This window comes from Jaculus jaculus, chromosome 8, assembly GCF_020740685.1.
Source record: "Jaculus jaculus isolate mJacJac1 chromosome 8, mJacJac1.mat.Y.cur, whole genome shotgun sequence".
NCBI classification, from domain to species: domain Eukaryota; kingdom Metazoa; phylum Chordata; class Mammalia; order Rodentia; family Dipodidae; genus Jaculus; species Jaculus jaculus.
Window position 1 is genome coordinate 63,451,734 of NC_059109.1, and position 14,229 is coordinate 63,465,962.

The following is a 14,229-nucleotide window of genomic DNA, read 5'->3' on the forward strand; positions in this document are numbered from 1 at the left end:
TAGTTGTCTGTCTAATCATCATTTGATAGATACTTAATTGACTTCTACCTCTTCATTTACATCAGATATTTGCTCAGCATTTTCCAAATTATTCCTTGGAATTCTACTGATTAGTTAATTGTATTTCACCCTTATCCCTCCTATGTATATATCTTCTGTCCTCAAGACTCACAATTCAAATTTAGGAGTCTACTAAAATCTTTGATAAGTCTAAATGTAAAGAAAGTTAACATAATTGGTTGATTCCAAGATGGACATGTATTCATGATTTTTTCCACACTTGGCATCTTTGAAATTGAGATATGAAAGGCATATTATAATAGCCCATGGTCTTGATTTTTCTTGAGAAAAATCTTGTGTCTATATAGTTCTGCCAGTCTCTCCAGGATACTGCTAACCTGAAATCTCTGTCCTTTCAAGGAGTTTTTGGTTTCAGATTGCAAATTCCAGTGACTACCAGTTCATGGTTCTTTTCAGGACAGATTTTATTTTTGTCTCCCCATTACTTAGTAGGTAACACTAAGAAGTTTTCTTGAATTCCCCTTTTGCATGAAAATGGCTTTTCCTTTATTCTTTGAGGACTTGTTCCTTGATACCTTAACTTTCCAGGAATGTTAGATTCCCCGTCTGATCCACTCTTGGCATCAGTGACGGCAAGTAGTGGTTAGAGCTGATGAGGTTGGGTACTATTACACAACACTTTTGACACAGAGCCTTGTTTTCCCAAGCCATGGGTATAGTGTCATGGAAACAGGTGGCATGTGGAGTCGTCACTGGGAAAGGCTGGGATAGATGTCTCAGGTAGTTTGTACTGATGATATGAATTTTCCGAATGAAGTAGAGGTCTGAGGGTCTGAAAGTCTAGACACCTGCAGGAATTCAGGGCCTGGTTTGTACAAAAGGAGGAAATATGCCCCTCATAAACTTCCCAGCTGTCCTGTAGGCAACTAAAATCTTGTAATTTTCAAATTCAATTTAGTACCAACTCATGCAGAAATTGTTTTTAAGAACAGGATACTGAAGAGGGATTTTCTTCAATGGATTGTGTATGGCAAGAAGCTTGTTGTAGAACTTTTTCTGACTACTCTAAAGGAGGAAACTGGCATTACCTGGTTCCACACCTATGTGATTGGCTGATGTAATAGTGATACTAGGAACTGGCTGTGAGGGCAACTGGGATGTGGTACTTGAATTGGCAAAGATCACTGTCTCTCTCCTATCCCTGTTTTCACTTGGAAGGGCCTGGTTAGCAACATGTCTAAAAAATGTTTTGGTTTTGTTATTTAGTCCTATTCTAAGAACCATGTGCTATAAATGAGGCAAGTAAAAGAAAACAACAAATTTGGGAGACACTCCATCTGCAGAGAATGAGAATTTGTGAATTGGGGACATTTTTTCAGCCATGCTTCCATATGGACCTAGCTCGAATTGGCCTCTCAAGGTCTGTGTTGGGTGATGAGACTTCTTCGCTCCCAAAGCTGATGAGTATCTGCTGACTTTTAGTCTTTGGAAGAAAGCTGGCTGTTTGAGGTCCTCCTACTTCCTGCAAATCTTTCAACTTGCCTAATCTTCAGTGTCATTTCCTTTGTCCAGTTCTGACAGAGTGAAATTCACAGAGTCTCCAAGCAGAACTTATAGTTCATATATTTACTTATTTATTAATGAGAGATAGAGGCATGTGTGTGTGTGTGTATGTGCGTGCGCGCGTGTGTGCCCATGCCCTTGTACATGTATGCCACAGTACACATGTAGAGGTCAGAGAAGGTCCTCTCCTTCTACCTCAGGATCTCTCATTGTACACTTGCCCATTTGCAAACTTCCAGGAAATTCTCCTGTCTCTTCGTTTCTCCTTGCATTAGGCACACTGCGATTACACAGCCTCTGGCTTCTACATAGGGTCTGAGGATACATCTCCATATACTCAGAGTTGCTTGGCAGGCATTTTATCTACTGAGCCATCTCTCCAGCCTCTGAACTTACAATCTTTGAAGTTTTGTAAAACAATAATAAACTGAGTGCCAGGTGTTCTGATAGCTTCCAGGAACACTAGAGTAAATTAGAGGGATACAGTTCTGGTTGACAAAGAACTTATGGCTTAGGAATGATAGGAGTTTTGTAAATGGGAAACTGATACTGAATAACTTTATAGTAACATTTCTCTTATTTGGTTTTTTAAATATACTTTCCATGGATGAACCATATCTTAAAGCTACCTGTCAATTCCCAGCATGATTTGTATATACTAAAACACTCTGTTTTTTTAAAAAAATACCTATTATTTATTTATTTGGAAACAGAGAGATAAAAGACAGACAAAGAATGGGTATACCAAGGCCTCTAGACACTGCAAATGAACTCCAGATGCATGTGCCACTTTGTCTGTTTGGCTTTATGTGAGTGTTGGGTAATGGAACATGGGTCGTTAGACTTTGCAGACAAGTGCCTTAACTAGTGAGCAATCCCTCCAGCCCTAAAACATTTTTCCTTAATCTGTGGGTAGGTTGCTTTGAAGTCATCCACTTTTTAGCTGAATATATCAGACCAATATAAACATTTTGTTTTGCAAATACCATGTTAGATTTTGAAAACATTAATTAATTACCTAATGAGATGGCATATGGTATTACCTCTGCCACCCTTGGAAATTAGTAAATTTTATCCAGAATATTACTCTCTGGGATAATCCCAGAAGATTCTTAGCCAATGCTTCACCCTGGTAGATGGGCTGGGGCAGTTGTGCAAGTGAGGCTCCAAACAGGTCTCAGGGTTGGATTCTTTACTGCTGCTGGGATCCTAGCTCCTAGCATGCCTCAGGTGGTGGTGATATTATACAGGCCAAGCTATGCCTTCCTTTGGTTCTCTTAGTGCCTCACCTCTGTGGTGGCTGCCTTGGGACACCTGGGGAAAGTATTTATTTGTGAGGGACCAGACTCCATTTTGTTTGCTTTGCTAGGTGAACATTCTCAAGAGAAAAAGCTGATGACATAGCACAAAAAATGCATGTTTTTTTTTTGCTCTGGCAGGGAGTTTCAGATGAAGTGAGTGGAGATCCTCCTTTGTAAAAGGAGGATCTCCAGTCTTCCAATAATTGGGGTTCAGTGGTAAGTATGGTCAGGACTGTCGCCCTTGGTCCGGCTTTGCCCTTTAGTGCTCTGTTTTCTCTGATTGGAAAGTAGTCATTCAATTTTTCATGAATTTGAAAATCTAATGGCTGTATCATTTTGTATTTTTCTTTTTAACTGTCAATCCTCAACTCTTAGTCAATAATCATTTTATTTGGAATCTGAAGAAGAAACTTAGAGAAACACCCAGTCCCATGTGAATATGCAGAGCAAATAGATTCTGCTATTAGGGGAGCAAATGTCTTGGGTGGTATCTCTCAAATCTTAAACCATAGGAAGGCTAGCCTGTTCTAGACAAATTGCTTTCTAGAATCATCTGGAAGCTTGAGGCCACATTTTGCCAGCAAACATTCCAACAGAACTGTCCTTGAGAGATTAGTTAAACAATCTGTGCAGATGAGATTTCCCACCAGATTTCTGGTCCAGCAGAGTTTGGATAAAGGTCAGCTATATTTCTAAATCATGGGTTCCTTTTCAGAACATGCCTTATTCCAGTCTTAATACTGAATCCTGAACAATTTTCATGGAGTCCACCATGGGTCACACTTATTATTAACACATATAACTAATTTTAAAGGCATTCTATCCTTTAGGAGTCTTAATAAGGATGAGTTATTACCCACCAGAGTTAGAGCCCTGCCCCAAAAATTGTGGAGGCCATGCTTAGAAAATTCACATGTGAAACTATTGGCACTGTACATTTGTGAGATTATATTATCTGATGACAATTTATCATTGTCAGGGAGATACAATGCTGCATATCTTTTAAAAAAATTCTGTGTGATATGGAAGCAATTATCTTGTCAAGGCTAGGAAAACTTTAGTTCTGTCAAATAATATAAGAAACACACAGTGAAAAACTTGGAAAGGGGTGTGAAAGAGTGAAACTAATCTTGGAAGCTTTGATGACTTCATGGGTTTTGATACCTGCAAGTCTGTCTCCACCTGGCAAGGCACTTCCTCTTCTCTTGTCTCCCAGATGTGCTCTGTGGAAACCCTAGGGTGGGGCTGGTTCTTAGGTTTGGCCCTTCTTCCTGGATCTGCTAGTGGATTTCTGCTAATTACCTAAATCAACAACAGATGAGCTGAAGCGGAACACCTCATATTTATTCAACAGTGTGCTTTCTTTAAATGACAAATGCTTTTTAAGGCTTAAAAATACTAGATAGCTTTCCTTTGCAACACAAGGCAAAATGGAGATAAATATCTCCAAAGAAATCATTCGTGCCATTAAACAAACAGCTAGTTCAGTGGTCTTAGAGCAAAAGGCTCTATACCATGGATTTTGTGTTATCCAAGCTGTCTTTAGATGGAAATTTATAGCTGGAAAATTTTCTACTGTACATCAAATGGTTGATAAAACTGGTGAACAGCTGTCACAAAAAAGGAAAAAAAGAACCCACAGAACTTTGTTTAAATAGGATAACACTGAAGTTTGAAAAAGGATAACTCTCCTCTCCCTTTTCTTGTAGACCAGGAAAAAGATGCTTAAAGGGTTCTAAGAAGACAAATAACACCTTAGAGGAGTTGATTTTCACTTTAATTCTGAATATTGAAGATGGAGGACAGAAATTTTAGTCATAAAAGTGGCTTATTCACCTGTAGGAGCTCAGAGACCCAGAGAAAATGTGAGTTTTATTTAAATGAGAGCACCCTACTTTTATCAACATTTTGAGTCACTCAAAATCATAGCATTTGCACCATTCAGGTAGGCTAGTCTCAGACAGACAGAATGCTTCTCATTCAAGACTTCAAGCCACCTCTGGTCCTCCATAGGTGGGAGAGGTGGCCGAAGACCTAAGCATGCCTGTGGACATTCAGATATTGGCTCATGTGCCCTACTCAGCCAGTCCAGTCCTGCTCCTCCTGATTCAGTCATCATGGTGCTAGGATTAAGGTGTGTACCACCACATCCAGCTTTCCATTTATAATGCAATAGTCACTGACAAATAGGGTCTTATGATCAGAATATTTGAGTACTGTTAACCAAGCAAGTGTCAGAGCCAAGTTCAAGCCTAAAGACCTTAGTGTCCACAACCATAACCACTGCACAAACCACCTCTCTCAACCACAAGTACCGTTTAGCAAATTTCCTTGAAGATAAATACACTTTTTATATGCTGAGTCATTAAAGTTTTTGTCATTTTAAAATAATAATATTAACACCTCACTACACAATGTGAAGGAATGGGCTCATACCTTCTTCAGCTTCACCCCTGCCACTCTCTCTCACCAAGCTCCAGCTTCACTGACTCTCCCATCTTCCCAGGTTTGGACCCCCTTTTGGAGATTTCACACATGCTATAACCAATGACTGGAATTCTTTTGGCCCAAGGCATTCATATGGGAGGTTCCTTTCAAACATTCCAACCATAGCTCTAATGTCACTCTCTCAAGGAAATTTTTATTTATTTATCTGAGAGAAGGAAGGGCTGTGGAGAGAGAGAGAGGCGGGGGGGGGGGGATGGGCATGCCATTCTGATACATCTCCTGGATTCCACAGACTAGTTTTTGACACTACTACACCTAACCCATCCTTCAAGTCAGAGACCTGTGATCTCTTCCTGTCTCTGATACTCCTTCATTGCATCACTTTCCAGACCCGCTTATGTAATTATGTCTGATATTCCCAGCCAGGAGATCAGGAGTTGGAGGATACCCTGGCTACAAATGGAGACCCTGTCTCCAAAAGCTTCCCTCATAAAACAAAACAGAAAGAAATGAAAGTAAAGAAAAAATTACTTAGTAATTCCTTAAAATGATAAACTCATGGGATTTACATAACTTTTTAAATTTTGATTTTTTATTGACAACTTCTATACTTCCAGACAATAAAACATGATATTTCCCTCCCCTCCCCCACTTTCCCCTTCACAACTCTGCTCTCCGCATATCCGCCCCCCCCCCCAATAATCTCTCTTTTAATTTGGTGTCATCTTTTTCTCCTATTATGAGGGTCTTGCATAGGTATTACTAGGCCCATCCAGTTTTCATCTCACCTTCAACAACCTAGTTTCCAGAGAAAAATAACATCACTCTAGATCCATAAGAAGTTACTAAACCCTAATTCTTTCCTTGATCTTGTTAGTTCATGGGTGCTTTGATGCAATGCTTTTATTTGTTTATTTCTCAGCTTTATTTTGTTGTCTTCAGTAGGACGATTGGTATGATTAATTGTTTTGGCACATGTTTCCACCATCCTATATAGAGCACCATAAATCCACGCTTGTTTCAGTTTTCCCCCACTAGAATACCTTGGAGGTTTTCTGGGAGTGCCAGTAAAATTTTCTGTCTATTCTCATGGTTGCCTGAGTCTCTGGATTACTGCACTGTCATTTATAGGTTATTTGTGACCACAATACATCAGACATTCTTCTGATGGCTATTGCTGTCTTGTCCTGCTTTGGCTACAGAATTGACATAGGCTGTGATATGTAAGAATTTACCTAAGCTAGTTTACAAGAGTTGATTGTTAAATTTTCAGGAATTTTGTGAGTTACTGGTTCCCTATAGCCATTACTCATAATTAAATTAAAACTTAAAGAAATTATAATAACAAAATCAGTATTCCCAGAACTCACTGCTACCTGATGATTTTGCATGTGCTTTACTATTTCTGCTGTTGAGATTCTTTACATTGGGTCTAGTCAAAAGACTATATCATGATGTGTAATCTCAAGTCTGCATTCCATGGTTCAGTACTTAAAGTCAGACCTGGAAGAATATTTATGCAATGAGACTGGCAAGTGCTACAACTCAGAACTTTTGAAGAGCCTATTCTTTTTAAAAATAATTTTTATTTATGTACATTATATATTTTTTATCACAGGGCCCTCTCATCTATTGCTAATCCCCTTCCCTCATACCACTTCTGCTGAACTGTTTCTCTTTCAACTGTTCCCTGTACTACTGTACAGGTTACTATAGCCACTGAGTGGTCACAAATGCATAGCAACCATGTGTCTAGAATACAACATTCTAAAGCACTCCTCCCCATTATGTGGCTCTTTCTTTCTGCCACCTCTTCCCTAGTGCTTACTGATCTTTCTTGGCTGGTGTGATAGAGATGTCTCATTTAATGCTAAGCATTTTATGGTAACTTTTCCTCAGCACTTTTTGAATCTCCCCAGTTGTCACTGCCATCTGTAAAGAGAAGCTTCTCTGGCCACATGTGAGAACAAAACTATTATAAGCATACTATAACATACTATAAACTGGAGAGATGGCTTAGTGGTTAAGCGCTTGCCTGTGAAGCCTAAGGACCCCCGTTCGAGGCTCAATTCCCCAGGACCCACATTAGCCAGATGCACAGGGGGTGCATGTGTCTGGAGTTTGTTTGCAGTGTCTGGAAGCCCTGGCATACCTATTCTCTCTCTCTCTGTCCCTCTTTCTCTCTGTCTGTGGCTCCCAAATAAATAAACAAATAAAAACTTTAAAAAAAAAGATGGCAAAGCTGGGCATGATGGTGCATGCCTTTAATCCCAGCACTAGGGAGGCAGAGGTAGGAGGATCACTGTGAGTTCGAGGACACTCTGAGACTACATAGTGAATTCCAGGTCAGCCTGGGCTAGAGTGAGACCATACCTCGAAAAAAAAAAAAAAAAAGATGGCAGTTTTGTGGACACATCATCTTAATTTAGCAAAATAGCAACAGTAGCTTCCCATATAGCACCTATTCCCTTTTATGCTATGGGCTTGATTCTCAGTTCCAGGCATGAATTCCCTCCCAAAGAATTCAAATCCAAACAGAGAACACTTGGTTACCTCCAAAACAGTATGCCACTATTGGTATGGGAAGAGCCCATTCTTAAATACTAATTAGCATATCACTCAGAATTAATCAAAGAGAATAAGCATATACATTTAGAAGACTTTTTCCCCCTAAGATTTATTTTCTCCAAGATGGTTGACAGAAGTAATGTCCAGGTGCCTTCCTCTCACCTCAGGAGCTAATTTTGCTGAAAGTTACCAGCTTTATCACCAGTGTCTATGTAATTCAAGTCAACAGAGCTCAATGGAGCATTGTTGGTTGGGATCGGCATTTTCAGAATGGCTTTCACTTCCTTTTTGAGGGAACAAATCTATCTCCGCTTCAAGAATAAATTATAATGCTAAAACACTGATTGGTGCAAGTTCAGATTAAGCAAGCACTAAAGACAGCAGGATATTTTTTCTTCAATATAATATCCATTACCAGGACATAATTTAAAGGATTGTGTGATTTTTTTTTTAGCTTCTATGTCTGAATCACTTTCTAAAATGTTTTAAAACTTACCTATGAAGAAAATGTGCTTCAGAATATATTCAAAATATGATATGGGTCCCTGTTAGTCATTGGATCCATCTATGTTCATCATTCATCTAGAACACTATTGTAGACTCCTGATCATCTTACTTTCACCATTGTCCCTCTTCAGTCTGTTCTCAGCCACCATCCAGATGGATCCTATTAAAATATAGATCAGATTGGCATGATGCTTTGCTTTCCTTTCAATCCCAGTTGGCTACATAGGAAACCCTTAATGCTTGTTGTTGTTTTATATTTGTGCATGTGTGTGTTTGCATGTGAGTATATGTGTGTAGAAGCCAGTGGACAACCAGAAACATCATCCACACTTTTTAAGACAGGGTCTCTCATTGGCCTGTAGCTTACCAATTAAGATAGACTGGCTACAGTAAGCTCCAGTAATCCTCCTGTCTCCATCTTCCTAGTGCTGGGAGTACAGGCATGTGCCACCATGCCTGAAATTTTTACATTGATATTGGGGTTAAACCCAGGTTGTTATACTTGCAAGACAAGCAATTTATTGACTGAACTATATCTCTGGTCCATTGTTTGGTACAAATATCTCACTATGTACCCCAGGCGTACCTCAGATTCACAACCCTCAGCTTCCTGAGGGCTGGGGTTATACATACCTGGCTATCTTTCTTTAGCTCTTGACATCTGTCTTTCTCCTTTTGTGTCTCTTCACTGCTCTCCCCCCAGCTGGTACACACACTCTTCTGTAAGCATACTGGATGCTTTCTTGTCTTAGGCATATTTCATGAGGTCTTCTTCTATCATGGAACATTCCTTTCCTCAAAATTTCATTCTCAGTCTGTATTTCTTTCAGATCTTTTCTGCAATGTCATTTCTAAGTGAGGCTTTCTTCAGTAACCTTATTACAATTTATAAACCTTCCCTCCCCAGTAGTTATTACCCTCTGATTCATTCAGTCACTTATCCCCCTTCAAAATTGAGCTAATTTACTGTTTCTTACCTTCACCATTAGAATGTAAATTTCATGCATAAATTTTATAAATTTCCATCTGAGTGATAATATTGAGTTATTCTTTCCCAGAACCTATTATTGGCCACATAGTGATTTCTCTATGAATATTGGGTAATAAATGAATGAATTGATATCAGAGTGGTAGAATGGACATTGGCTAGGAGTTCTAGGTTTTAGTTTTTACCTTCACTCTGAAAGAGAAGTAGAAACCTCTCTATGTATTCATCAACAGGTGGGAGCACAATGTTTTCTCTACATGTCATGTTGACATAGTAAGGTTTATGCAGTGGTATCTTTTTTTTTTTTTTTTAGATAGGATGTCATACAGCCCAGGTTGATCTTGATCTCACTATGTAACAGAGGGTGATTGAGAACTTCTGATCCTCCTGTATTTAGGACTCTATCTAGATATCCTGTATCTACCTCCCAAGTACTAGGACTATAGCTGTCAAACATCAGGCCTAGTTTTATGTAGGTGTAGGATTGAACTGAGGACTTTGTTAATGCCAAGCAAGCTCTCTAACAATTGAGGCATAGCCCTAGGCCCCTCATGCAAAGATGTACTGTGCAGTTTACCCAGTATAAATATGAGAGACTGTTTTTATTGCCTTGGTTATGCCTATTGCAATGAGCAGTTAGTGTAATGATCCCCACGTGGTAAGCCACTCTCAAGAGAAAGCTCTTCATTTGAATATAAGGTAAGTAAAATACCCTCTAATGAATAATAGAGTCATTTCTGGATTTCTGTGTCTTTATTACTTAGATCATGTATTTAGATTTTTAATAAGCAATTAAAATCCTGGACAATAAGATAGAACTCACCACAAAGATCTGGCATCCTACATGTGTCCAGTGTTTTTTAAAATTTTTTGTTCATTTTTATTTATTTATTTGAAAGTGACAGAGAGAGAAAGAGGCAGATAGAGAGAGAGAATGGGTGCACCATGGCTTCCAGCCACTGCAAACAAACTCCAGACGCATGCGTCCCCTTGTGCATCTGGCTAATGTGGGTCCTGGGGAATCAAGCCTCAAACCGGGGTCCTGAGGTTTCACAGGCAAGTTCTTAACCACTAAGCCATCTCTCCAGCCCAGTGTCCAGTGTTTTGTTGGATGTACTGTGTGCCTTACTTCATCTCATCACCACTGCCTCTCTATGCAGAGGATATGGTACCCATCTATGAAGACATAGAGGGTATGGTGGAAATTGCCTGTAACTCCAGCACTTGGGCTGTAGAGACAGGAGGATACCTACAAATCTTAAGCCATCATGTCCTACATAGTGAGTTCCAGACCAACAAGGGCCACATAGTAAGACGTTCTTTTCAAAAATAACAAGCAAAACAAAACAAACAACAACCAGACACCCCCCGCCCCCAGGGATCAGATATAAATGTAGTTTAGCTTAGCAACCCATGAAGCCAACAGACCCTATGAGATGCAGAGCCTCCTTGTGTCCCTCCCATACCTCAGAAGATGGAGTTATTTCACTTGTGAGCCTGGAAATAAATGTTCACATTCTATGCATGATGTTTCTCATTGATGTCTTACTTCTTTTCAGACTGTTTATGACCAGTGGTTCATCACTCTTTTTAACATTGTGTACACATCTTTACCTGTTTTGGCCATGGGGATTTTTGACCAGGTATGTGTGTTTGCTATCTTTATAACTTGTTTTCTGTTATAGCTTTTAGCTGCTTCTAAGTAGAAGACACAATTCATGGGAAGAGCCCGAGGAATTCAGTTGTTTCAACGGGTGGGTCACAAGTCAAGGCTCCCTGTCTCTACCCACTGCTTCCTCCAAAGGATTCTCTGATCAGGGTTTTCTTCTTAGGGATTACATCCCATAATTTTGGTGTGGCTCTGAAAAATCCTACAAAAAATAGTCTTGTTTTATAATAGCCCAGTATTTCCAAATTTCTGTGACTATATCTTTACATTTTTTTTCAAGTAACAACCATTTAAATGTCTCAGAACTAGTGTCTCTTGGATCCTCTTGGAAAGGGCTACATTAGCCTCTGAGAGAACCATGCAGTGTCAGGCAAAAAAAGAAGGAACTCAAGTAAGTGGTGGATGAAACGTCAGCATTTATAGAGACATGTTGCTGAACAGGAACCGTGGCCCATGGAGCTTCCTGGCAATAGGAAAGGTCACCCAAAGCTGCTCAGCTGTGAAGAGAAAGAACACAGAGGTGGTTTTCTTTTTTTTTTTTTTTCCAGTTCAATATGTGTGTGAGAGGAGAAGAGGAGACTTATTTACAAAAATGGTGGCTCCTTGGCACACGCAGAGCCTGGAAAGGCAAAAAGTCTGGCTGCCTGTAGGGAAGTGGAAGCCCAGCCAGCCGAGTTTCCATGGCACAATTAGAGTGCATTATTTAAAAAAATTCTTTTGGAAATATTTTAAGGGGACCAGATTTTCTCCAAGCTGTTGTTCCACTCATTCTGTAGGCCTTGTTTTTTGGCCCAAAGCTGTCTATTGCAAAATATAAATCTTCACATTATAAGGGTACTCCCTTTTCCAATCTGCTGGTATTGTAGTTGGCTGGAAGTCTCATTTTCATATGTGGAAAGGGTTTCTACAAAAAGTAATGAACTTCAAAAGACCTTAGATATAAAGGATTAAGCACATTCATTTCCACGTGCCTGTGTTTACAAGGTTCTTTCTCTTGGTGCTTTGTAGCAGCCCAGAATGTGGGACTAAATAGTAAAAACAAAGCAGTTCAGAGGAAACAGTAATTGTGTAGTTTGAAGAAAATAAAATAAAATAAAAACAGCAAGGCTTCTTACTGCCATGAAGTTAAATGTCTATCCCTTTCCTTTCTTGTTTTGCCAATTTTGTCCCTTAAGATAATCACAGAATCATGAAATACTGTACTGGAAGGGCCTCAGAGACTATCTGAGACCATCTATGGATTCCATTACATAAGGAAGAAAACAAGTTTTGCAGGTTCAAGCCACTGTTCTACCACCACACTGCCAATAAGTTAGAGAGCTAAGACCATAACCAGCTCCCTTGACATCATTACGATTATTATGATTATTATTTTATTTATTTTTGTAATAACATTGGTTATTTATTATCTAACATGTGGCAAGGATGCTGCTGAATCCATCTCTTAATCATGACAGTGGTTCTGTGAGGGAGGTTTGTGGAGATGAGGAAACAGAGGTTCAGATGGGTTAAATAACCATACTGCACACTGGCTAAACCTGTTATCAGGGCTCAAGCTCAGGACAGTATGATTTCAATGTCTGAGCACATAAACCCCACCAATTTCCATTCTTGGAGAGGATACACAAAGCTGGACTTACTTCTCAAAGACATTACGTTAGTACTCCTGGGGCCTAGGCACCCCACAAAGAGGAAGGGCAACCACATTTTCTCCTCACCCCACCTCAGAATTCACCATCTGTGTCCATCTGTTTTTCCCAGTAGTCTCTTACTATCCTTTTTTTTTTTTTTTGCCACTTCGTTTTAGTGCTCATGCTGCGGTTTGTCAGTTACTGTGGAGCTGAGTAGACCCATTGAATCATCATGTACTACCTCAGTGATTCATATGTGTATTCAGGTTGAGATGTATCACAACTTTTCGAGGACCTGACAGTGCTAAATATGGAGCTTCCTGTTCCATCCACATTTTGTCCTGAGTACTAGGTGATTGCCATTTAGTCTCACTGATAAAGTGCTTGGACCCTCCAAGTTCAGTCTCAACCCCATTCTGCCTGGAATGCCACATGGAATTTCCCCCTTCTTTGCTCCTTCCAGCTCACCTCATAGCAAAACTGGAGCTCAGACTTGGCCACTCTAACCCCATAGCTCTCTGTTGCCATCACCCATTGTGTTGTCAATTAACTCCTAGCCCCATGACTACATATGATGTCCTGGAGATCTGGAAGCTTAAGCAGTTCTAGGAAGGCTGCAGCCATAGCAGCCGGAAGTAGAGTGCAGAAAAGAAATTTTGATTTGAATTCAAAAGTCTGGATTCAGTTACATAAAGTCCTGGTTCTGCTGTTTATGATCTATGACCTCTCATGTATATCTCCTGGGAACCCAAGTTCCTTCTCTGTGAATACAGATCATTTTGTAATCTTCTGGGTTGCATAGTAATAAATAAGAATAAAAACACGACAATGTTATGTTCTGGCCTAATGAGTATTGAATAATAGGGCATGCTTACAAAGGCCTGTGCTCTTTCTTGGGATATGGAATACAGAGCCTCAACCTTCCTCCTCTGAAATTACTCTCTATTTACAGGATGTGAATGATAAGAATAGCATAGACTATCCCCGGCTCTATGAACCTGGACAGCTGAATCTACTTTTTAACAAGCGTAGATTTTTCATCTGTGTGGCACATGGCATCTACACTTCATTAGTCCTTTTTGTCATTCCCTACGGGGCCTTTTACAACACGGCTGGAGAAGACGGGCAGCACATTGCTGATTACCAGACCTTTGCAGTGACTATGGCCACATCTTTGGTCATTGTGGTCAGTGTACAGGTAACCCTGCTCATGAAAGCACGTTGAGACATTGGGGTTACAAATGTTAAATTTGTAGCTTGTTGTTGGTTGATTTGTCTGTATATTGGGGCTGTGTAATTAATCCTAAAAGAATACTAGAATTTTCCTTATAACTACACATTTTGAGATGAAAGCAGGAAGCTTTAACATAAATAACCAGATGTGAGGGATTAGAATTAGGAGTCTATTGATTTTATGTTTGAAGAATTATTTATATTAGATATGTGTATATAGAGAAATGATCAGGGATTCAGGGTGCTCAAGGTCATGGATTCAAGGTCTAGTACTGCAAAATAAATAATAATAATAATTTA

The 14,229-nt window shown here is 39.6% G+C and overlaps 1 protein-coding gene across 1 annotated transcript in view; it reads left to right on the top strand.

Annotated features, from left to right (window-relative positions):
* Positions 1-14,229, top strand: part of Atp8b4 (ATPase phospholipid transporting 8B4 (putative)) — a 310,406-nt gene that overhangs the window by 279,568 nt on the left and 16,609 nt on the right. The window contains 2 exon segments of the mRNA XM_045157629.1: positions 10,956-11,039; positions 13,649-13,894. Coding sequence (XP_045013564.1) covers positions 10,956-11,039; positions 13,649-13,894 — 330 coding nt within the window.